At 33.6% G+C, this 27,366-nt stretch overlaps 1 protein-coding gene across 1 annotated transcript; it reads left to right on the top strand.

Moving 5' to 3' along the window:
• The first annotated feature begins 1,365 nt into the window (after positions 1–1,365).
• Positions 1,366–27,366, top strand: LOC133198528 (disintegrin and metalloproteinase domain-containing protein 10-like). Its single transcript, XM_061334610.1, has 17 exons — positions 1,366–1,423; positions 1,657–1,807; positions 4,030–4,151; positions 6,800–6,986; positions 7,321–7,426; positions 8,390–8,530; positions 9,320–9,515; positions 17,073–17,245; positions 18,857–19,040; positions 21,328–21,502; positions 23,130–23,237; positions 23,400–23,475; positions 24,304–24,436; positions 24,746–24,856; positions 25,224–25,360; positions 25,949–26,110; positions 27,057–27,366. Exons 1-17 carry the CDS (start codon positions 1,366–1,368, stop codon positions 27,129–27,131), a joined length of 2,295 nt encoding a protein of 764 aa, XP_061190594.1. The 3' UTR covers positions 27,132–27,366.

The following is a 27,366-nucleotide window of genomic DNA, read 5'->3' as shown; positions in this document are numbered from 1 at the left end:
ACAGTACTTAAAAATCACACTTCTAAAATATCAATATAGCCCGTGATGCATTACAATGACATATGACATAGTATTCATCACATTAAGACTAACAAACTGAAATAAACCTTGTTTACTATTATCTAAAAATAAAATTTAGCGACAAGCGCAGCAATTACAACTATTTCCGTACCAACTACTTATATTTGATTTGAATTGGTTAAAAGTAGTAATATTTCTAAAAGATTCTGGTAAAGAATTCCAGAGTTTTGCGGATTCATATCTAAAAGACTTCAAACCGTATGTTGTTGATCTTGTTTTTGGTAAAACAGCAGTTTTCCTATATCTTAAAGAATATGGCGTTTCTTTAATATGGATAAAATCGTGCAGGTAAGATGGGCTTTGTTTGTTTAAAATCTTAAAACATTCTATGGCCATTGTTCTAATACGCCGGAGTTTGAGGCATGGCAATTTTGATTTATCCAGAAGATAACTATATGAGTTTTTGTAGTCGTCATAAACGAAACGCAGTGCTCTTTCCTGTATTTTTTCCATTTTTCTTGTCTCTCGTTCACCACAAAAATGCCAAACTAATGGACAATAATTGAAGTTTGACATGATAAATGTATGATAGATTGTTAGTTTTCCTAATTTAGTCAGGTGAGCCCCTATTCTTTTAAGTACATTCAGTTGTTGTGAAGCTTTCTTACAAATGTTTGAAATATGAGAGCTAAACTTGAGTTCAAAATCTATAGTCACGCCAAGTAATTTTACTTCGTTTTCCGGATTAATCATATTACCATCAATTTCAAAACAAATGTTTTCCTGTTTTGTTTTCTTTCCGAGACATATAGCTTGGAATTTATCAGGATTGGCTTGCATTTGGTTATCTTCAAACCACTTAACTAGGGTTGAACAATTAGCTTCTAATGTATTTTTTAGTGAGATAATATCGTCGCTCGAGTTCGAGAGAGTGTTATCATCGGCATAGTTGTAGAGGTCGCAATCAGATACAAAAAGAAAAATATCATTGATAAAAATATTAAAAATAACAGGACCAAGTATTGAACCCTGTGGAACACCTTTGTACAATTCTAAAAAATCACTACAAACATTTCCCAGTTTCACACATTGTTTTCGATTGCTTAAATAGCTTGAAATTAGACTTGTAGCTGCATTTGTAAAACCATATGCATTTAATTTTGCTAAAACTAGATCATGTGGAATACAATCAAAGGCTTTAGATAAATCCATCATAATTGCTGCAGTATATTTTTTATGATCAAGAGCAAACTTCCAATCTTCAACAATTTTTAGCAATACACTCTGACAGCCATACCCTGGTCTAAAAGCTGCTCTAAGGAATGAAAGTACATAGAGATATATATGCGTCTGAGTCTACACCATGTCTTTGCTAAAACTGAGAATAGTAATGCCATCAAATGTACTGCTTGGTTGAATCATGAGAAATTATGATTAGTCAGTACCAATCAACTGTAAATTGAATTAAGTTTATCACTATATCAACCCATTACAGATGCTTCACAGTTTTATAGAGAGGGTGTTAAATGTTTCGACTCTCAAAGCATAAAAGTCTAATTACCCATTTACATCATTGATTAAGGAAAAGCTTAACTTATATTCAAAAGTCTGTGTATTAATTTTGATTGTAATCAGCTCTAGATGTAGAACAAAAATCTATAGACGACTACATAAAATATTACGAAGAACTGACATACGACACACAAGAGCTCCACAACAAACACTTGAAGGCAAAAAGGTCAACACAAAACAAGAGATTGGATCTTAAATTTACAGCTCATGACAGGTATGATCACTTCAGTGTTAACATATTGTGTAAGTTTATATTTGATATTCCAGTTTCTACCATTCCGAGAGAAAAAAAAATTATCAAAATGAGTTGCTATCTGTAAATGTACATTGTTTCTTTGTATCTAACATTAGAATTTGAAATGTCTGGGTTAGGGTTATGTTATGGTTATTTAGGATATTCAATGTTTTGTAGATGAATATGGAATTTATTTCACGAGTGGGACAGGATTTTTTGATATTTTCACAAGTGCGAAGCACGAGTGAAAATATCAAAAAATCCTATCTCACGAGTGAAATAAATTTCATTTTCATCTACAAAACATTGAATTTTCTGTTTATTACATTTTGATTGATTTTCCCTTTTGCCTCTGTCTTTTCTTAACACAGTGTCATAGCTAGGCTTGACGTCATAGTTGAGCGGTTGAGACGTCATAGCTTAGCAATTGTGAGATTGAAAACATTACATAGCATGGATTTTAGCATCATATTTGGGAAGAAAATTGCAGTTTTAGCTCTGTTAAGATGTTTAGTTGCTATTTCTATCTACTAGTAATGACAGGCCAGAAATTATCATGCCCCCGGATCGAAAGATCCCGGGGATATATTGTTTTTGTCCTGTCTGTCTGTTTGTCCGTTTGTCTGTTTGTATGTTTGTCTGTCTGTCTGTTGTCAACTTTAACCTTGCCCATAACTTTTGATTGGTTGGAGCTATGACTTTCATATTTCACATGTGTATTCCTTGTGACAAAACCTCTCTTTGGGTACCATCATATTTGACCTTTTGACCTTGGAGTTTGACCACTTTTGCAAATTTTTTTGAGACTTTAACCTTGGCCATTACTTCTGAACTGTTGGTGCTTGGGGTTTCAAACTTCACATGTGTATTCTTTGTGACAAGGCCTTCCTTTGGATACCAACAACTTTGAACTTTTGACCTTGACCTTGGAGTTTGACCTACTTTTGAAGAACTTTAACCTTGGCCATAACTTTTGAACAGTTGGTGCTTGGGTTTTCCAACTTCACATGTGTATTCCTTGTGACAAGACTTTCCTCTGGATATCAACCCCTTTGACCCTTTGACCTTGACCTAGGAGTTTGACCTACTTTTGAAAAACTTTAACCTTGGCCATAACTTTTGAATGGTTGGAGCTAGGGCTTTCATACTTCACATATGTAATTCTTGTGACAAGACCTTCCTTTGGATACCAACCACTTTGACCCTTTGACCTTGACATAGGAGTTTGACCTACTTTTGAAAAACTTTAACCTTGGCCATAACTTTTGAATGGTTGGTGCTAGGGCTTTCATTTTTTCACATATGTAATCCTTGGGACAAGACCTTCCTTTGGATACCAACCACTTTGACCTTGACATTTGACTTTTATTTTTAAAAACTTTAACCAATGCCATAACTTTTGAACAGTTGCAGCTAGGTCTTTCAAATTTCACAGGTATATTCCTATATAGACAAGACCTTTCTTTGGGTATCAACATTTTTTATCTTTTGGCCTGGATTTTGACTTGCATTTGAGAAACTTTAACCTTCGCCATAAGCTGCCATACGGGGGCATCAGTGATTCACAAACACATCTTGTTTTTTACTTACTTTGGTATCCTTTCACACTGTGAGAGAATATCATTTTGGTATTCTTTCACACTGTGAGAGAATATCACTTTTATTCAATAAATAAATCACAGTATTTCACTGTTGAAAGTGTAATAAAAAAAACTTACACACTGACGGGTTATAACCGTTAATAAATTTGAAAGTAATCAGCCACCAAAACCCAGAACCACACAGGGTATTGTCGATCCCAATACACCTATAGCTGGTTATCGAAATTATTCATAAATTGAATCGGCGGTTAATTTTCATTGTTTGTCAACACTGTCTTCTTTGTGTAACAAAATCTGTAATAGATACAAAGAACATATCATTGTCAGAAGGACCTCTATAAGTCAACTTGTTTTCATATCAAATTTCATTGTTATTCATTCTTCTGGAAAATAATGAAAACAATCCTCTTCCGACATCAAATGCAATGAAGGTTATATGCGTAAATTGTTGTATCTCTTTTTCGCTCCTCCAGCCTTTTAGGGATGAAATATGTCTTCGTTCTCATCAAATTGTTATTTTAAGCTGCTTGCTTTAAACAAGGTTTACTTAAGTTTGTTAAAACAAGGTTTACTTAAGTTTGTTTATTTTATTTTCTTTAGAGGATTCCATCTAGATTTGAAGCCGTCCACCTCTGTTTTTACCCGAAACTTTAGATCCACCCATAACAATGGGACGGAGGATTCCGTGGATCTATCTTTTATATATGAGGGATCTGTTGTAGGTATGACATTCAGTGAATGCAAAAGAGACTTGAGGATAATTTTGTTGATACTTGATATATGTTTGTCAAGGTCAAAAAGTCAAAAATATTTACATCCATGGAAAGGTCTTATCAAGTTAAATATAAATGTGAAATATGAAAACCCTAGCACCAACTGTTCAAAAGTTATGACAAATATTAAAGTTGTATAATTTTTTTTTTTTTTTGCAAAAGTGGGTCAAACTCAAAAAAGTCAAAAGGTCAATTTTTTGGTACCAAAAGTAAGGTCTTGTAACAATGAAATATAAAGATAACGAACAGTATTCAATCTCGAAAGTCCAATGAAACGATACAAATTTGGAGCAGAGCAAACAAGGACCTCAAAATATAGAGTTGGAATCATGTGCCATGGAGGAGTGAGCATCCTCGGCCGACCGGTCACACCCGCCGTGTGCTCCTTGTCATGATCGGGAAACAAAAACCAGGAAAACACATGTGAATATGAAAGTCATAGCTCAAACCAATCAATAATTATGGGCAAGGTAAAAGTGTTTGCGGAAAAACAGATAAACAGATAAATAGACAGACGGACGGACAAGGTATAAAACTGTACATCTCCGAATCTTTGATTACTGGGACATAAAAAATAAGTTTAAAAGCAATAGATACGAAAACATAAAATAAAAAATGACAACTGAAATTTTTAAGGTAAGCTTATTTAATGAAAATGTGGAAAAAACGAACAGTGGTCGATCTCACAAAAAATAGTATTCAATACTTTTTGAAATTTAAAATAATGTAAGTATCAGTGTAGTTTTATTGTATTAGATAATCTGTATGGTTTAGCTTGCGTACTACATTTGGTTTTTGTTTTTACCGGTATGAAATGAGAAGATATTGAACATCAAATATACTCAAAAGTTCATTGGAATAATACAGATTGTAAGCAAAGCAAACACTGAGTGAGCATCCTCTGTTCATGTGTCACAACGAGTATGTGCCCTTGTTTGGATCCAGTAATCAGAAAAAAATTGCAGACAATTCAGTGTGAAAAAAATTGCTTAACATTGTGCTTGAACCACTTCAGACAACGTTTGACCTAACAATAGATGGTATTTGCAAACATGGTCAGTGTATCAATCATAGAATTTACGAGATGTTGACTAGATTTTAAACAAGATTGTTGATATCCTTATATTGTCACCTAAATTGTCTGGCTGCCTCGTTTTAAAACTAGAGTGTTCCAAGAAACGCATATATCGCTTGCTTTTAGCTTCATTAAAGATTTTAATATATCTAAGAGTGGTCAGCTTATTCATTTGCTACTAGCATTTTATAGTTCGTGCATTTTGCAACAAAGAAAAAAATCCAAGGATAGTAAGATTGCGATGTAATCTGACAATAAAATAAGAAAATTAATCTTCAGCCCCTCAAAGCTAAAATAAATATTATTGAAAATTAAATTATTAGAAATAATTATTTATCAGTTAGTTAATTAGTACGTGTTTTCAACAATCCTTCAAAGGAGACTTCAGTCTGTCTTTACCACAATTGTCAGTCTATACCATCTATTTTGGAATACCGATCCCGTTGTATTTTCATAATACTAGGTTTCAGTTTTTTTTGTGGTAACTGTATATCATACATTGTCAAAGTACATGTTTATGAGCTCATAAAAATGTATGAATGCCAATTTTTAAATCCCTGCCTTTTTAAAAATAATCCGTATGCAGTATATTTTGCAAAGTAGGTCATGGTGAAGTAGACTGTAACGCTAGTTTTTCTGGCAAAATATTGTATGACAAACAATGCACATGGTAAATAGCCTAGATTCAACTCTTAAATGTCCAAAATAAGTTGTATATTGGCAGTGTGAACTTTTTTAAAAAGTAGGTCAAAGGTCAAGTTCAGGAGTCAAGAGGTCGGTAAACATGGTAAATTACAAAAGCCATAGTGTCATGTTTTATAAGTGCAAAATATGAAATCCATACCTCTTACAGTTATCGAGATATAAGGTGTGACAGACGGACAGACAGAAAGATAGACTGACAGACGCCGGGTAAAGTGATCCTTAAGTGTCGCTCTGCAGGCGACAGAGAAATGGTACAAGTACATAGAACATAATCTTGCATATTGAATCAAGTGGGAGACATAACATTTCCCCGAATACAGTTTAAAAAAAAGAGAAGTGGCTACATAAATATGAAACATTGAAAAGAAAAGTTGATAAAGGTTATAATGTTTACCCTAATGTTTAATTGTTAGTTTGCCTACTATATTTTCTAAAAAAAAATATTTAAATATAAAACAGATATGTCGTTCTCTAAGAGCCATTTACTTAAGTTTCGTGGGATTTACCGAATCAGTATAAGTATGTCATAAGTTGAATGTCGTCTATCGAAGAACTATTAGTCTTTTTAGTTTCGTTCGTTAACTTCACCATGTCATTTTTTTTTCATTGAAACTCCAAAATTTAGTTTTCATATATATGTATTTTTTAAAAAATATTACGATACGGATTTTTATATATATTTTTCTTGTTAAATACCAAATCAACTACAGAGCAAACGCCTTATTGCTCTCATTGGTACAAAGCACGTCCATAATTTATACTAAGTAAGCATCCACGTCCTCATAATTTCATTCTGACACAGTCAATATTTTTACAGGTGAGCCTGGGAGCCGCGTCCATGGAGCGGTCATTCTGGGGATTTTCCGGGGGACGATATATATTCCAGGTGACACGTTATACCACATTGAGCCGGCGTACAGATTCTACGGTCTTAATGAAGCACAAAAATTACCGTACCATTCTGTTATATATAAAGAAGAACACCTTGATATAGATCCATATAGGTAGATCTTATGACTTTGCTAGAATTTTAAGCGAAAAAGAATATTATAGTACTAAAGTGTACCTTACTTCAGAAAAAAGAATTTAATTGGTCTTTAGTTGACATAGGTTTTCAAATTTAGACAGTAATTTTGACATGGGTGGTTACTTAGTATAAATGATGGATGTGCTTGGAACAAATGAGAGCGTTAAGGTGTTTGCTTTGTATTTCATTTGGTATTTAACAATAAAAAATGTATAATGAATCGTATAGTATTGTAATAAATAATGAAAAAAAAAAACTAAACTGGTCTGTCGACACAAATAAACCCATGTTTTGTTTATATTTTGATAAAGATTCAAACAAGGGACAGATGCGAGGAGGGGAAGTTGCGCTTTTGAGAGATACCAAGATTGGATGATCCATCAAACTGAGGCTGAGGTCGACTTAAAGAGAAAACGGGTGATTTTTCAATTGATCAACAGATTTTAATGTGTAGCTTAAAGAGCCTCACAATCAATAAATGTCAAAAGAAATCACCTTTTCTTATACGTTAATATTAATAAAATAAGATGTTTTAGTATCAAGGAATTATACGGGTTAGAATTCAATTTATACATCATCTTTATTTATTACTATAAAAGTCAAATATTTACGCACTAGACATCTGATTTTTTATTTATTTTGGCACATTTATAAATTTGTCTTTAATAACGTTTTAGATTTACTTCAGTCATATTGAAAATCACAACAAGTATTCTGCAGAGAGCAACAATCAAAAGAATCGAGAAAGGCGGGCGACTGGAGAGGAGACTTGTGATAATTCAATACCAAACACATGCAACCTTTACCTGAGATCAGATCCAGTGTTATACAACAATTTATACCCCTATCTCGTATGTAATTCCAAGCACCCTTAATTAAATACATCTAAATGTCATTAATTTGAAATTTTCATACCAAACGAAATAGCAATATGCAAATCATTGAAATGATTTATTTTAAATATTTTGTTTTATAATCTCTGTCATATTTTTATGATTCTTTCGTTCATCGTCGAACGTATGTATCTCTTATAACATTCATTTTTCCCTATTCAATTTGAATATCTCCAACAAGCTGCATAATTCTCTAATTTAATTGACTTTATTTAAGCTTCAATTCTCAATATATTTCATCTCAATACTAATGTTTTCCTTTTTGTCCCTAAGAAATATATTTCATTCAATTTCGACATTACAAAAAATGCACGTATAAATGTATACATTTTATTTCTTAATGTGTTACTCTTGAGATCTGTTTAAGATTAAGAATTTTTTTAAAATGAATATTGCAGAAGAATTTAAATGACATGAAATCGTTCTCCTGTTTCATACAGATCTTTTATGCACAGTACAGAAAGTTGCTATAACCATTTATTTTCAGAATAAAATCACAGCGAGAGACGAAATTTTATCACTATTCAGCAGCCATGTTAACGCATTGAATGAAATTTTCCGACGAACAAGATTTAAATCCTCATCTAAAATCCCATGCTTCGTTCAATTTCAAATCAAGCGGATTACGGTAAAATAGCATGTATTAATTTTCATATTAAGAGGATTTAAAGCTTCATGTTAAAAAGCTTACTTTATGATATTATGTATATAAGCAATTCTCTTATAACATTTACAGAAACTCATTATGTTTTCTTTTTTGAAGCCTGCCTGCTTAATGTTCAGTCTTCATCCTTAATCAATTCTAAAAGTCCTGACTTTCTTTGTTTGCTTTTTGTTTTTTAATGTTTAAATGTCTGCACTTATTGTTAAATTTCCATTTCCCTAAGGTGAAAGAGTATTTATTTAAGCTGAAATATGGTGGGTTGATTGCCATCACTACAGATAACCTCCAAATCTTGAAAGGTTTAACACAGGAAAAAACTTTACTTCCCAAAAAATATTAAAGTTTACCTAATGGATCGGGACACTATATCCTTTTTTCAAAATTTAATATTGTAAACAGGGTATTATTTACGATGAAGAAGAAAACATCCTAGTAAAAATCGTCTCTGTGATGTAATATGAGCTTACTATACTCAAGTGATCCATTTTACCTTATGTTATCTATGGTTGACAGGTTTTGTCTCATTCATAAAAATGTCTTCATCATAATTTATTTTTCAGGAATAAGTTTGCATAATTTTCTTTTGGTTTGAGCATTTATGTTTTGGAAAAAATTCAGGCCTTCTAATCAAAAGTAAATTTACCCTTATCTGATCTGAGCTTTTATTGACACAAAATTTTTTATACACTGTTTTTTTCTGAGCTTTGTGTTTTCCTTTGATGATTATTAACATCCAGATTATTATTTTTCTAGGTTATGACAGACAGCACGGAAAACTGTAACAATGATTTAAAAAAGACTGCGTTTTGTCAGGGGAACCTAGACGTCGTTAACTTTCTAAATCAGCAATCTCTATCCAATCACGACGACTTCTGTCTGGTCTATACGTTTACCTATCGGGATTTTCTAGAAGGAACACTGGGGCTAGCCTGGTTGGGATCTTCAACAGGTAAAAGTTATGTTTATAAAACCTCCACATAATAAATCTGTACACAAGCGCTCAACAAAAATGAAAATTGAGAAAAGGGCCTTAAGGTCAAAATTTCACAAATAGACTTTTTTTTTTGTAAATTTTGATAGCCCGACTCTTTTTAAATATAAATATGCATCACTTTTATAAATATCTCATTTTTTCATTATTTTATGATCATTTAAGAAAGGCGCTTCAAAACGACCTTGACATTATTCAATGAGGACGTAATGACGTCGCGCACGTCAAATTCAGTTTCCAATTATTCATGTTATATATATATATATATATATATATATATATATATATATATATATATATATATATATATATATATATATATATATATATATATATATATATATATATATATATACATACATACATACATACATACATACACACACATATATATATATATATATATATATATATATATATATATATATATATATATATATATATATATATATATATATATATATATATATATATATATATATATTATTCTAAGCTTCATAATCGTCAATATATACCTTGAAGTTGTCTTTGTCTTTGTTGTTACATGCGTACAATTGCACAGGCAGATCCAGTAATTTCGAAAAAAAAAAGGGGGGGGTCTAGACATGTTCTAGAAAGGAATTGTATTAATACGAAAATATGATGCGTGTACTGTATAGGCAATTTTTAAAATTTGATATTTTAGCTCAATTAAAAAAAATATATAAAGCACCTGTACATTAAAACATAAAAAAAATACACAGATGTCCCGGAAAAAGGGGAAATCTATCCCAAATAAAACCATGTATTTTGTGTATTAACGAAAAACTGGTGCCCAAACTGAATGGTTGTGATTATTTTCTTGGCTTTTTTGGTATAATAGCGCAAACGATTCATTCCATGATCATTATTATTATTATGAACATTTATCCAGTCAATAAAATTTATATCCCCCTCGGGCAAGCCATCGGGGAATGATTTAATCCTCATATTTCCTAGATGATCATGTACTAAAAGTATAATGCATGTTAGGATTTCAGGGTTTGTAATATTTTGAGCTGGCAGAGAAATAAATCAAGAAACAGTGCACTTTTTGTGTGCAATTAATATGCACTTTTTCCATTCCAATTTCCTTATGCAGATCAACTAGCTTAAGATCAGCAGCTACAAAGTTGTATGTAAATCCTTCTCTTTCTTTCGCTTAACTGTAGTGTTTATTTTTCATCTTCTCCATAATACAGAATTCTTTATTGTCTTTGTTGAGCTTGCAATTGATGTTTATTTGGTTGATGATTTTGAAAATTTTTATATCATTTTGAATGAAACCCCACCCATAGCCACTTGTCACTAATACTTTTTTTTCTATCAAAAGATTTCATATCATTTAACGGAAGTAAATAATTTCTTGACTGCCTAATCTATTGTTTCTTTTCTTTCATACATACATATAAGAATAAGTATACTTCTGTCGATATAAACAGTATTTCCTTTAACATTGAGTAATACTCTTGGAGGTGGGGTCGGAATGGGTGGGGCTGGGGGGTTGGTGGGGGTGATGGTTCCACATTAACTGTATTTAATTCCTAAACAAAATGCAACCTAAATTTCAAGCTCTCCTCGGAACAAATTAAAGAAAATAGAATCAAAAGTAATTGTTATCCGAGAATAATTTTTTCTGCATCTTTATTATTATTTCATTTTTTATTAATATGCTTCGTATTTTAAGATTCATCTGCACTTTTGCGCAGTTGTTTTATGCTTTCCAAGATCAAGAAATCACACCGTTCACTAGTTTTCGATGTTAAATTTACTAAATGTAATTCAATGGATACGAAAATCTGTGCGAAAAGATACAAAAAGCTTTTAAAAACATATTTCAGTCGGATTTCGGCGAAGTACTGTTCTGACGTCATAGGCGACAATTCAGTGATAGAGAGATGAGAATATGCACACTATTTACGGAGTTAACAACGACAAATGCAGCTTAATTACGAAAAATGCTGAAAAAATTAATTCCTAACGTGCTTTTCAATTACTATAGAAACATTAACTAGTTCTAAGGTTTAAGGCTTTTGAGATATTTTCGTTTTTTTTTATTCCAGACATTTCGAGTCTGTAGCTCTGATTACGATAATCTTTCGTGATCGGAAAATTATTTTTCAAGACCGCCATCCTTTACAGAACATATGAAGGCATATATATATATACATGCATAAATTAATATAATGTTAAAAACGAAGAATAACAAAGTTATATAATATTGAATTTCTGAATCAAATAAGTTAATACATGTGATAAAATGACAAATCAAATTGTATTGTGATGGCGAGTTTCCTTCGCCGTGTCTCCCTCACAATCGTCGCTGCTATTTTTATAATGTTAACAGATTTTTCATATTTTTTCTTGCAAACAATTTTAAAATATAAGGTCGGATATTTAATTTTACATCGATAAAATCAGTGATTTCGTCGTCTACAACGCGGAAATTCAGGTTGTATCGCATATATTTTAGTAAGATTAACGTGAAGAGCTAATCAGCCATTGTCGCCTTTGAAGTCACAGGGTCACGTGATCACTATCTAATTAACTTAGATTTTTAACTCAAGGGTTTTCATTTGAGTCAATAATTACCGCGGTTTATCCCCTATAAAAGCACAAAATTTATTAACTGTGGTGATAAGGAACACTTTACGCTTTTAATTTCAAATGATTTGGAAACATGCGATAGGTCCTTTAAGTTATTATGCTATATACACATGTAATAGTTTTAAATTATGCGAGATATCAAAACCTATATTTTTGCCAGAGACATACATGTAGGCACAACACTTTTCTTTAACCATTTATCAGTAGAATCAAAGTGATCCTTTTATTCACTGAGAATATTCTCATCCTGTTAATTTTAAATACGGAATAATTTATTAAAAGGCAGTTTGCCACACACAGACACCCCATCTCTTCAATTGTTGTAATAGGTTCAAATCTCTTATATAACAGTATCTATGCATTTAAAAAAAAGGGTTCTCTTTTTAGAACTTTGAACCTGTGTCTTTCTAATTTGGAGACTTTTTGGGCTGTCAATTATAGCCCCCTCCCTTCCCCTTTCGGAAAATAACGCCACATGCCTGAACTGGTCTAACTGTGCTTATCGATACGATGAACTATTGAATAAAATTAGAATATCGCGGGTATGTTAAGGCTACACCCAGAGATATACGACTTGCCTCAACAATATGACGTCATAGTGAGCTGTATGACGTGAAGTTTAGAAATAATGATTTCTTAATATCTATATTCAAAGTTTAATTTCAGGTCCAAAAAATGAATGGAATCATTCAAAAACATAATATAAACAAAATCATGTCGTTTTGGGGTGGTATAAACAGTTAAGTATTTATCACGGGGGTTAAATACCAAACCCATGACGTCATAACTATTGATCAAATATTTGCCGAGTGAAAATTAAACGTGACGAGAATTCATGTAAACAAATATGTAAAATGGGAGTTTTCAAGCATATACCATGAATGTCATGTGTGATTCATAAGGAATTAAAGATTAAGAATCAGGTACGCTGATATATTCTAATCATGTTTTCTTAAAATGAACACAGGCAGTGCTTTAAAATCCCGATCAGCCTTTCCTCTGTCGTTCTATACCAACAAAGTTGCAAAAGTTCAACACTACGCGGCATACTTTGTGACATAATTTTTGTTTGTATCGAAAGCTTGTATTCTATAGTACTTGGAAAGTGCTGCTAGAATCGTGTGATTAACATAAATTGATGACAATCCCTTGATCGTTTGTACAAAATGTAATAATTTTGGTAAGGTTTCATGCGAAACTTTGGAATAATTTTTTCTGTGTCGGGAGAGTAGGATTCAAGCAGCACTTTTCATGATCCAGTGGTGTTTTTGCATAATTATTTTCACAAAAAGAACTGAATTATCCCCGGGGTAGTGTTGAACTTTTTACTTTTTCATTAAGGCAATTTTTCTATTTATAGACGTCACGTGATGACGTCGTAGTGGAGTGCCTCTTTTAGCCTAAAACTGAATGACGTCTATACAATGGATAATTATAGTAAATGTTTTATCTATGGCTTTTCCGATTTATCAATGTTACATTTTACGAAAAAAGTCTAAATTCGCCGAAATATGATCTGGGTACTGCCTTATACCTGCGATGTAACTACATTTTAAGGTTTATTTTAAAGGAAGCACTAATTTTTAAAAACGCGTGCATGTATATGTACATTGAGTACTCTGTGAAAAAAATATAAATGTATGTAAACTACCTTGAAGAATTAAGACTAATTAATGCATTCATGTATAAACCAAATATAAGCATTTGCAAATTGCTCAAACAAGAAATATATATTTAGCTTTGCATGCTATATTGATATCGCTATTAAGCGATCTATCTGTCTATCTGACAATGAGTTCAATGTAGCGTTCGGATATATTATTAATATTGACACATAAACTTGAGTAAATACATTTGCAATGTACTAATTAGTAAAAATGCTACTTAGGGTGAGTTAACCATGCATCGGACACATACCTTGCTTCGGACAACTTTAAGCAATAAACTTACATTGAACCTGAGTCTCCCCGTGTTTTTACTTGTTTCTGTCTTAAAGGTGAAGATTTAAACTTTTTAATGATGCTGATTTTTATTTTCATGTTGTGATAAAAATACCACAAGAATAGCCTTGAAATTACGTCATATTTTGCATCATCAAAGGGGGGTAACCAGAATTTTACGATTTTGCAATTTTTTAGAGTTGTTATTTTAATTAGACTTCAACGGAACGAGTCGGACCTACGTAAAATTTGTCAATGATTGATAATTTTAAAGAAATTCTTCAAAAATGTTACTTCAATGTTTGTATAATATTTTTTATTAGAGTTTTTTTTTACAACTATGTTTATTTCACCGTACATCGGACACAAATTAACCCATGCATCGGACACTTTCCGATGCATGGGTAATCACTTCCATTTTCATATAAAACCCTAATGACAGCTGTTTTAGCGGAAATAGAAAATAAAAACTCTAAATTTTCAGTGTAAATACAAGTTATCGATATATATCGACTAGAAGTGGACTCACTTTATTATTTTAAACTAGATGATGATAACCCACGTGACAAAGGCGCGAGTTGGCATATTACTAGCATTGTAAAGCCTTTCTAAGGCGATGTGATGCACCTAAAATCACTTCACATTTGTGGATCGAACTAGTCATTCTTAGTTTACTTTAAGGTCAATTTTTAAATAAAAGATAAAAAAAATTTCGACATCACTAATTTAAGGTATGATATTTTTTTTCGGTTCAAAATACCGTATATCCGATGCATGGTGAATATTGTCCGAACCATGGTGAATTCTGACTTATTTCGAAAAAACGACGTCAAAGTCTTGTATTGTAAACACGGAAGTGATTTTTTTGTCGACTGCGTTTTGTGCAGAGGTATAGAGAGAATAAAATCAAATTGGATTTACAGGTGTAACAAAATATCAAATTATACGAAATATTTTGAAGGAAACTCTTAAGAAGTTATAATGTATTATATAACCCTCTTAATACCTTAAAAATTCAATTCAAAGTACACTATAAACAATTTGACATGGTTTTTGAAACATGCTTTTTTTTCTAAACGCAAAGTAGTAATATAGTTCTAAACTTCATGAAACAGTATGCAATCAATACTTATATCCTTGCAAATCATAGAAAATGAAAAAGAAAAACCCGGAGAATACGTGTAACGAACTTAGATGGTAAAACATTTAGTTGAACTCTTAACTACAAAAAAGTAAAGATATCAAACAATGGTCGATATCAAGAAAATCAACAAACAACACACAACTCTTGAACAGGGCATGAAACGCGGACCCATTGGAAATTTCAGAGGTGGGATCAGGTTCCTATAAGAAAGAAGCATACCCTGTAGAGTAAAACTAAATATTTATCAGCAATGGAGCTCCACTGTAAAGAAAAAAAATCGTATCCCCAGTTTACGAAATATAATAATCACTAGAAACTCGTTGCGAACAACGAGAGGTCTCCCTCCTATTCTTCATCCTTGTATTATTGGATGCAAGTAAAAAGAATTATATACATGTATGCTAGTAATAGTGACACACATGGGAATACGTACTTTAAAAGAAATACTTATTAGTGAAAGTATCACAATGAAAAAGGTGGGGTGAATTCAACGCAGACGTTTGAGAAAACTTTTGATTAAAATTATTGTTCATTTTAGTCCAAAAAAGCTATTCTCATACGCATAATGTAAATAATAGACAAGTAATTTCAGAATTTTCCATCTAATGTTTTAAATACAAGCAAATGTAATTATGTCTTTTTGGAATAGCCATTTTATCATGAAAAAGGAGAGAAAACCTGTGAATATTGACTAAGATATTTTTCTTTTTATGTCATTGCAGACAGATTATTTTTTCTGAGATGACCAGGAACATAAACAAAACAGGGAGGAGGGATACTCATGAACTCAATTTTTTTTGCTAGGAAAGAGTTGGAATGTCTTACAGATACTCACAAATCAGATGACTGAAGGCCCATTTCAATGTCATGAATTCAATGTCAGCTTACTTATTTTATTGCCTTTGGAGGACATATTTTCGTAGACGGTTTAGTCATTTCCAAAAACGCCATCTCTCATGTCCTTATTTGTCAAATTAGCCCCGTGAACGTCATTAATTTCTTTTAGAAATTGGATGGAAAAGTCATATTGTATTAGTTGTATATAAGATAGAAATTAAAATAATATTTTTGTCCTCTTGGGGATTCATTAACGCTTTGCCGAAGAGAATAGCAAAGTTGATTGAAATTCAACTGTAAAGAAGAATTTCATTCCAATGTTTACTAAAACGTCCGCTATAAACTCAATACGGACGACTGAGCAAACATTGAATTCCATTAAGTGTTTTTTCGGAGGTCCGCCATTAATTTGACGCGGACACACGAGAAAACATTGGATTGAAATTCTGCTTTCAAAAAGCAAAGTTAAAATGAATATTAAATGTAGTGAAAACTATCTTAAATATGAATTTCCTCGCTTTTGCAGAGTCACGGAACTATGTGTCCCCCCCCCCCAAAAAAAAATTCCGCCAAGATTATTAGGATACCTTTGAGAAAGTAAAACGCCAAATTTTGCACCCTCTATAGAATCACTCTATACGGTATTTTAAAGATCATGAAATATATGGAGATAACGAACAGTATTCAAGCTCAAAAGTTCTTTAAACAAAACAAATCTGGAGCAGAGCAAGCACAGACCTCCAAAACATCAGAGGTGGGACCAGGTGCCGTGGAGGAGTGATCATCTCCTGTCAACCAGTTACACCCGCCGTGCGCCCCCTGTCACGATCGGGAAACAACGGGAAAAACCGTTAATTCAGTTTGTAAATAATAGCCTAACAATTAGTTTGGGAAAAAAGTCAGTCAGCAATTGACTTAATAAGAAATTGTATTTGTATTTATATCATATACAATTCTCTTTAATTGTAGCATCATCAGGAGGCGTTTGTGCGAGATACAAATCGTACAGAGAAGGTGCCACTGAAATCAAGAAAAGCCTGAACACAGGAGTGGTTTCCCTACTCAACTACGGCAAACGTGTCCCACCACGTATCTCAGAGCTCACATTTGCTCATGAAGTCGGACACAACTTCGGCTCTCCTGTAATTACTGTAGATTGGAAAATAATCACGATGGGTTTAATTTCAGTATGTTCGCGATTTATCATTTATCCGCGAAATTAAACACATCGTGAATGCCATCATTAGTTTTTAAAAACGTTTTAATGCTTTTACGAAATTGAAATTAATTTCTCTCAGCGTGTTCGAATCCAACTGTGGGACGTGGAGACCCGTCCTTCGGATTAGAACGCATAAGCCGAGGTCTCATGTCGCAGTAGGTGCTAGCACGATAAAGATCTCTCAATGCTCAAAGGCCCTGAATGCTGAACATAGGTCAAAATTTGCAGCTCTCCACCGGCAAGTGGTGGCGTCTCCATTTGAGTGAAAAGTTCTCGAGAGGAACGTTAAACAACATACAAATCAAAAAAGTCCATTAAACACTAAGGCAGAACCATTCCTATGTATTTAGCTCTTTTGAGTTCTTGGGATTCAACATTTAATCTAATGGATGGGAATCTTTGTTATCTGTCTGATATTTTAAGGTCACCTGAGTCCGTCGTCCTGCGTCGTCCGTCGTGTGTTAACATTTGTGCATTTTCAGCTTCTTCTCTGAAAGGGCTAAACCAATTTCATCCATAGCATCAATAAGTGAAGGGGAGTAAAAATTATGATATTCATTAAAAATTGTGAATTTCATTATCCCTGGGTCAGGGGCTTTAGTGTTAGGGTGGGTTCGAATGATTATATAGTGAAAAACATTAATTCTTTCAAAATCTTATCCTTTGCTCCTGAGTGTAAAGCAGATGACTTACGTACGTGGTTATGATGAGCAGGGGGGGGGGGGGGGTTCGAAAATTGTGAGTTTCATGGCCCCTGTGTCAGGGATGCAGGTATTCCAATTATTATATCGTAAAAATTGTGATATCTATGGCCCCTATCCCCTGGGGCTTGAGAGGTGGAGCTTAAATTATCAAAACTAATGCAATCATTGAAATCTTCTCAGATATTCAGAAAGAGAGGACTTATATAGGCAGTGCCTGTTGACCAATCCTATTATGATTATTCATGATAAGATATTGTTTTAAAAAGGTTTCTTCTTTACTCATTGACATCAAGCAGTCATCCTGTTGGCATGATTGTAATAAGCATTGAACCCTCTACAAAAATTGTGAAATTCATGACCCCAGGGTGAGGGGTTTTGGTGTTAGGGCAAGGATCTGTTGAATATATAGTTAAAAAGCATTATTTCTTTAAAAAAAAAACTTCTCCTCTAGTCATGGGTATTATAAGCTGATGAACTAAGTACATACATGTAGTAATGATGAGGAATGCTGTCTTCCAGAATTTTATTGTTCCTGGATCAGGGGCTCTGGAGTTTAGGCGGGCTCTAATGATTATATATATCGAAAATACATTATTTCTTTAAAAAATTTCTCCTCTGCTCCTGGGTATTGGGCCGATGAACTACGTACATGGTTATGATGAGCAAGGGTGCCATTTCAAAAATTGTGAGTTTCATGCCCCCTTGGTCAGATTTACAGTAAAATAAAATACTACTGGTTTAACTGTAAAATAAAAAAACTTCTGATTTACAGTAAAACCAAAAAAAAAAAAAAAAAAAAAAAAACTACTGATTTACAGTATTCTGTTTAGCATGACAACGATAAAGCATGTGCCCAGTCAACGCCTGCTCGGGGGAATTATATCATGTTTGCAAGCGCCACAAACGGAAACCTGCCAGACAACGACGATTTCTCAAGCTGTAGCAAAAAAAGCTTTACTGACGTCATTACTGCTGTTGTGAATCAAATTAATGGAAAGTACAACTGCTTTACACGTGAGTAAAAAGGTTCAGTAACTTTTCTTCACTTTTTTAAACTTAATGAAAGGTACTGTCTTAAAAATATGCGGTTTTTCGAGCAAATTTGAGTCATGTTCCACATTTTTATTGCATTATGTAAAACTAAATGTAAAATTATATTGAAATTCTTCAAAAATACAAAGCAATACAAAGCAACAAAATTATTGCTTTCAACACTTTATTTTATCAAACCTTTCTATGAATTAGATCCTTGACAGATAGCTCTCCTCTTTAAATCCAGAACTTGGAAATCATTGGGCATATACAAAATTACTTTGTATAAATGTTCATTCACGTATTCTGTAGTTGATATTTGAAACAATGTCCGAGTTCATCGCTGACAAATACATTTAGTATATGGGGACAAGGTCAATCTGCTGGAATTGCAAATTGTGCCCAATTATTAGATGACTTTTTTGTATTCTTGGTAAGCAAAATTTATTGCTAAGAATCGTTTACAAGAAAGTGAGAAAACCCTTCCTTTGATTCAAAATACAACATAAACTTTTATCACGATTTTGGATTCACAATTTTATCTTCATTTATTCATTTATTTGATATATACTCCAGTAGCAATAGAATCAAAGTAAATAATCACATTTTTCAGATTTTGATATTTTACCATTTGGTTGTGGGGGTGGGGGGGGGGGGGCGGGGGTGGGGATGGGGGGTCGTAAACTAAATCTTAATATAATGAAGAAATATGAAGATTGCGAACACTTATCAAACACATGAGTCTACTAGAACAATAGAATTAGTGGATCAAATAAATATCAGTGGTGTGATCCGGTGCCATGGAGGAGTAAGCATCCCCTGTAGAACGGTCACATACGTCGTGATGATATCTTTTTCATTGTCAACATCACTTACGTACGTGGCAATATAAAAGCACCTATATCACCTGCATATGGAGTCTGTGCCCCATTTTATTCGATACACAACAACATGTTCCAAAGTACCACAAAGGATGTCATAACACAGACAGGCTATTATTTTCATACCGGATTGTCTACAATTACTCCGTTTACCCAAACACGACAATGGACACACGGTGGATGTGATAGGTTGACAGCAGATTCTTTTTTAGCCGTTTTCAAGGGTTTCTCATCTTTCAATTTCTTTTATTTAATTTAAACCTCTTACATTCATTACTGCCCTTTAATTTCATTTTACAAAGTCCAACATGACATTCTGTGTTATATTAGTGTTATATATTACAGAGTCCAACATGGCCTTCTGTGTTATATTAGTGTTATATATTACAGAGTCCAACATGGCGTTCTGTGTTATATCAGTGTTATATATTACAGAGTCCAACATGGCGTTCTGTGGTTATATTCGTGTGATATATTACAGTGTCCAACATGGCGTTCTGTAGTTAAATTAGTGTGATATATTACAGAGTCCAACATGGCCTTCTGTGTTATATTAGTGTTATATATTACAGAGTCCAACATGGCTTCTGTGTTATATCAGTGTTATATATTACAGAGTCCAACATGGCGTTCTGTGTTATATTAGTGTTATATATTACAGAGTCCAACATGGCGTTCTGTGTTGTATTAGTGAAGAGTCCAACATGGCGTTCTGTGTTATATTAGTATTATATATTACAGAGTCCAACATGGCCTTCTGTGGTTATATTAATATTACAGTAAATCTTGTTTTGTACGAACACGGATATAGCAAATTTACAGGTATAGCGAAGTTTTTCGGAATCACCGGAAAAATTCTTAGCAATTCCTTGTAAATTTATTACGGATAAAATGAACTCGGATATCACGAATTTACGGTTATAACGAACTGATTTTGTGTCCCCTAGAGTTTAAAAATAACGAAATTTACATCTTTTATAACAAATTCTAAAAGATGAAATATACTGAGACAACGAACAGTATTCAAGCTCAGAAGTCCATTAAACAATATGAATTATGGAATAGAGCAAACGCGGACCTCATAAATTTCATAGCTGGGATCTGAAATTCAATTCGTCCGAATTGTTTTTTAACTCTAGGGCAACCTTTGTAATTGATACTGCCCAAAATGCATTTGGTAGTCATACTTGAAGGAAATTTTTTTTTTATTTGCTTTATAAACTTAAAAAGATTTGTTCTTCTGATATAGCAAAGTAATTTTTCAGGTCCCCAAGACTTTGCTATAACCGAGTTTTACTGTATATATTCGAGAGTCCAACATGGCGTTCTGTGTTATTTTAGTGTTATATATTACAGAGTCCAACATGGCGTTCTGTGTTATATTATAGAGTCCAACATGGCGTTCTGTGGTAATGGAATTGTTGAGGAGGGGGAGGAGTGTGATTGTGGGTATGATTCAGACTGTACAGATAAATGCTGTAATCCACAACAAACAAGTGGCCCTGACAGTAATGCGTGTACACTGAAAATCAACCAACTTAGCAATCAGAAATATGTTTGCAGGTAAACCTATACTAGTCAGAAATTCTAAGTCCCTATCTTGGTTTCCATCACTCACTGTTTTCTATCGTTTTATTTCAACCTGAGTTTGTTTGACATAGAGAATAACCTCTCATTCTGCAGAAAAATCATTATTTCTTTATCGTCTTTTGCATCGTGTAAATAAAAGCAATTAGTAATTTTCAAAATAAAAGTCTCAATTAATATCTTAAGTGCCCCCAATTAGCTCGAATAACTGCTTGAAATCTACTCCTCACAGAATTTACATAATTGTGCAGAGGTTTTTCCCGTTAGATTCTGTGGCTACGAAAATTGCCTAATTTTTGGTCAATTTCTTCCCATACATTCTCAATTGGATTCAGATCGGGACTGTTAAGTTCCCTGATGTTGTGTTGATGTAGCATCTGTTTGGCCGTTCTAGCTGTATGGAGAGTTGCATTATCCTGCATTTGAATTATTTCACGATTTGCCTGGATATTACTCCCTGGAGTAGAAGATTCTGATACCTCACAGCGGTTAGGTTCTGATGGAATGGCACATTCTATTTTTACTTTAGTAAGATATCCCTGCCTAAACCATGACAGAATCCCCTCCAAACTGTCCTCGTCCCATCTCACATGCATCTGTGTAACGTTCACCTCTTCTCCAGAAGACTCAGGAACGAGCATCTGATCTTCTCAGCTTGAATCTGGACTCGTCTGTAAAAAGAACCTGACCCACGTCCGCCGGTGTAGACTTAAGAGGATGTCTTGCCCTTGCTAAGTGCTGTTGACTTTGTCTTGCAGACAGCCCCAACCCTACATAAGGCCTTCGTGTCCTTACCCCTGCCTCCTTAAGACTTGTCCTTAACGTCTGGTAACTAAGAGGACTTTCATGTGTAACATTGTATGTCTTGCAGTTGCTTGTGCCGTCATGAGCCTGTCCCGCAAATGGGTACTGGTCCTGTTGACGGGTCGTCTCGAGCCGTTTGGGTCTTCCTCGTAAAATTCTCACACTTCTGGTTCCGTAGAATTTTTGACAGGTTTCTGGGTTGTCTTATGGTCTCTGTTTAAATAACTTTCAAACTGTAACAATGATTACAAATTAAATTTAGTTCTTTTATTTTGAAAAAAAATTATATGCCAAAATGAGAGCAAATTTAGTGTTTATATTGTAAAAAAGTTAACCTCTCTCAAACTGCGCCAAGTGTGAACCATGCCAACTACTCTTGAACGTTCTTCCACTGACATAAACGGCATTTTATAGAAGTTATATTCTGTTTTTGTATTTGTAACAAGGTACGAAGAACGTTATAAATAGTTCACGTTCCAAAAACAGGTATAGAATATCATTCGAACACGAGTTTTTCAACTGAAACAAACCGGGTTAGCGGTCCGCTTATCACGACCACGATTTCTATTTCTTTTGTGCCATTGTGTTGGTTGTGAGGCTAACAGACGATATTTTGAATTTCAAAACTTATCGTAAACGATTTGTAAATATTTTAAAATTCTTTCAGAGTTACGGTTAGGGATGGGACTAAGAAATTTTGAGAAGTATATAAAGAATAAATTATCAAAACATTATCTGTATTAGATCTTCATTTGATTTTTGCTCTTTGACTACATATTCCTCTTTCCTTTAATCACAGCCCTACTCAAGGAGCTTGTTGTTCATCAGAATGTGAGTTTTTGGCCAGCGACAAACAGTGTCGACTTTCAACAGCATGTATGAAGGCTCAAAATTGTGTATATCCTTTAATACACAATGTTTTGATATCATATATTCAAAGTATTACCATCTGTAAACTTTACATCTATAAAGTTTGTCAATGTTCGAAATATCTTCAAATACATAAACATGTTGATAAGCATTCTAATAATTTATCAGTGTTTTCTTAATAATTGATTACGGGGAATTCTCCAACTTGTCCTGCACCAGAAAAGGAACCAGACCTAACCTACTGTGATGATTTCTCCCAAGTTTGTCTTAATGGGGTAGGTAAAAATATATTTATTTCCTAACCAGCTTGTTACACAAAATCTGATTGGTTAGCAAGCCGGTGTAACGACAAAAAGTGACCCCCGTACGTCGTTACACCGGATGTAAATTTCTGTAGACGGGAAGTGAGCCAGGCATTATCAATTTGATGTCACAATACGTAGTTTGTAGCATGCAGTTAGTCTTATGGATAGTTCGAGATACAATGATCAGAATTGGGTATACAAAAAATTTATTTGGTTACATAGGAAATGAATTCGTTATCAAGGTTCAATCATATTAACCGATGTATGTATTCCATACATCATTCAGCCTCACGGCGTATGGAAAACAGCCCGGGGTGAATCCCCGTACAACCCTGATTGAACCTGGATAACTAATATTACCTTGGCAGCTTCTCTGTCTTATGTAGCAAACTAAAAGCAAATATGTTTTAATGACATGGAATGTAGCTATTGATGTGGAAACCACAAAGAAACCACAGCTCTCGAAAAATTTGTATCCCTAGAAAAATAAAGAGCTTAATCGCGAAAAAAGGTTTTGCAAAAATATATTGATCTACAATAATTGCTATCGAATGACCCATGTATCTCACAACCGTTAGCCGATCATTAAACAAAAGGTTATTTCTTAAAATGACTTACAATTTTATAAGTTAATCATCGGGCAATCTTTTTTTCTCTTACACTAACTGATTAAGTAAAACCTGTCATTAGTCAATCGCTATACAATTAGTTATTCCAACAACAGATTCTTGTCAGTTTGGTAGACTTATCAAATTGTTTCTCAGCGCATGACTTCATCGAATACTTTTGCTATTTCAGTCCTGTTCCGGGTCCCTTTGCTTAAGAATTAATGGTTCTGGTGATAGTACTTCAAGGTGGGAGCAATGCTTCATCACAAAGACAGGAAAGCTCACAGTACAGGACAGAGTGGACCTGTGTTATTTGGCTTGTAGTAAGTCTTTCTTAAGTTACTCACTCAATGATAATTTAGTTTAAAGGGATAACAGATAAGCAGATACGATTGATTTAATTCAGAGTAGAAAATTCAATAAGATGATAATGATATTTTTAAACCCGTATATGTCTTTTATACTCCTAATTTTCATGTTTCTTTTACCGGCGATTGTATTTTAAGTGTGGGTTAGGGTTAGGGTTTGGAGATTCCTGTCTTTTCTATCAAATAAAACATTGATAATTGCATTCACCTGATACTAGGCTTCCGCGTTTATCTTTCAAACAACACGTTCCACTGTTTACTTAGGAAGGAAAGGTTCCACTCACTGCTATGCATCAAATGGCAATCTAGACGCTTTGGAAGCTAGAGAATTCAAGGCTTTCATGGGGTCCTCGCGTGGAGTGAGAATGCCAGCAGGTAAAATTCATAAAGGGAAGGGAAACAGAGAAGAAAGGTAGAGGACGTACTTACACAAAACGAGAGAGAGAGGGAGAGAGAATAAGACAAAAACAAAGAAAACGAGAGGGGACAGAGGACAGACAGATTCACACATACACACACACACACACACACACACACAGAGAGAGAGAGAGAGAGAGAGAGAGAGAGAGAGAGAGATAGACAGGAAGGGAGAGAGAGAGGGTGAAATAAAGAATTTGAATTCATATTTTGCATGTATTTTTTTTCTGGATTGTTAATCAGTAATTTTTTTGTCTTTTTTCCGAAGAATACATGTACATTGTACTTTGAAGTTTAAATACATGTACATATTCCTGATATTTAGGAACAGTCTGCAATGATTACCAGGGTATTTGTGACGTATTTCATCGATGCCGAGGAGCGAGTGACGAAGGCCCCTTAAGAAGATTGACAAACCTCTTGTTTAGTGAGGTGACATTAACCATCAAAAGCTGGATTACAGTAAGTACAAGTAACAGCATTTTGTAAGCATTCATTAATATTGGACACTGTACAAATACATGTACAAACAACATTAAGAATATATGAAATAATGCATCTGCTTTAATTAGCTAAGTCTGTTTATTTTTTTCCTTCATGTTTTTTTTGCATTTAAACTTTATCTGTTTTACTGGCTTTCGGTTTCGTTAAGGTCTGACGACACGTTCCTCAAATATCTGTTTTGTATTTCTTCGTAATATATAAAAAATTATTCATAATTGTCATTCACTTGTGATTTCTAAATTGTTTTCAAAGTTTCGTAAATAATAAGTACATTAAAATTGTAATATTTGCAATTCAAACGATTACCAAAAAGATTATATAGGAAACATCATCCTCTGGTATCTTGCACAAATGTCTGGTAAGGTACCTCAACTTGTGAGGAAACTTGGTAAAGTAGCAGTACTTCAATGACAAAGTCTTGGGAAAAATTATATATTAATGAGGAACGTGTCGTCTGACCTTAAATACATTTTATAAGAATGAATGATGGAGGACATTTTATATGTATATATACTTCAATTATTATTGTTTAATAATTCTTTTTAGGAACATTGGTGGGCCACTATTCTGATAGGGATTGTAGCGATTGTATCAATGGGAATCTTCATAAAAGTATTTTCTTATCATACTCCTAGTACCAATCCTCACAAGCCGGCACAGAATCTAAACATCCCACTTGGAGAGCTTGGGCACAGCCGTAGGAGAAGGGTAAGCTTAGCGTAGAAAGAGTTAGAGTAAGGATAAATTGAAAGTAGAGAAAAACAAGCAAATCTGATGTATTGTGTTCCCCAGACTTCGGTGTCTTAGTGGATGAGAGATGCTGTTAGCAACAATAATGAAATGTTTGAAAATTAAGTCAAACATGAAGGTCAACATCACGGTGACAAATATCATTGCCAAGCTCCTCGATACAACAGATGAACTGATGTCCCAATTCGATTTCTACACATTTATTGATTTTAAATCATGTATCATTCATCAAGTCGCCGTGGCGTAATGGATAAAGTCACAGACTATCAAGCGGGAGGATGCGGTTTGACCTTGGCTCTCTACAAGAATTTTCTTTTTTACATTAACTTTTTTTTCATTTTTTTAAAATTCAATAATAGATTAGTTTAATATCATTGTAATAAGAAAACGTGAAAAAAAATTTCTAAGTAAAAAAATAAGCCGATTTTTCAATGAAAAGATACAACTGAAAGATAACTGAAAGGCCAATGATATATATCTGCCATTCAGTCGACTGAATGGTAACTGAAAGATCACGGAAAAGTCACGGGAGAATATCTTTTCAGTGACCTTTCAGTAGCCATTGAGTGAGCATTCAGCTACCATTTCGTCGACTGAATGGTGTTTTTTCAAATGTAAATGGCCTATCTTATATTGTTCACAATTAATCATCAAAGTTAATTTTTTTGAAAATTAGGTCAAACATGAAGGTCAAGGTCAAGGGGTCAAAAATCATATCATACTCGGAAACATATTGTCATAGGTAAATAAGGTAATGCACATGTCTAATATGAAAACCCTACCTTTCCTCGATCAAAGGATATAAGCAAATGTATATTTTTAAAAAGTTGGTCAAGCGTCAAGGTCATTGGAACAAAAACCGTAGTTTACCACCAAATAAAGTTTTTTTTGTATTTCTCTGTAGGGCTTCTCGGAATTCCCTCCGCCATATTCACCTCCTGGAGGCCCAGCACAAGGACACAGAAAAGGGTGTAAGTAAAGACAAAAAATACAGGACATGTCCAATACATAAAGTTTTAAATCAAGTCAGCTTATTTAGTTGAAAAACCAACAGATTTTAACTGACCATTTCCTGTGATTGGTTTTGAAGTCATTTGTGTTGTACATAGGATTTCTGCTGGACTAATTCTACTACTTTAAGTTTCAAGGAACGGTAGCTCTTTGTAAGAATTCCGGTGATTGTAAAAAAAATCTATGTAAACATTAATAATAAG

Source organism: Saccostrea echinata, unplaced genomic scaffold (genome assembly GCF_033153115.1).
Source record: "Saccostrea echinata isolate AGI-Se365-2 ecotype Australia unplaced genomic scaffold, CSIRO_AGI_Sech_v1 ptg000033l, whole genome shotgun sequence".
In the NCBI taxonomy this organism is placed as follows: domain Eukaryota; kingdom Metazoa; phylum Mollusca; class Bivalvia; order Ostreida; family Ostreidae; genus Saccostrea; species Saccostrea echinata.
The sequence above is the reverse complement of the archived record's forward strand: the minus strand, read 5'-3'. Positions and strand labels throughout refer to the sequence as shown.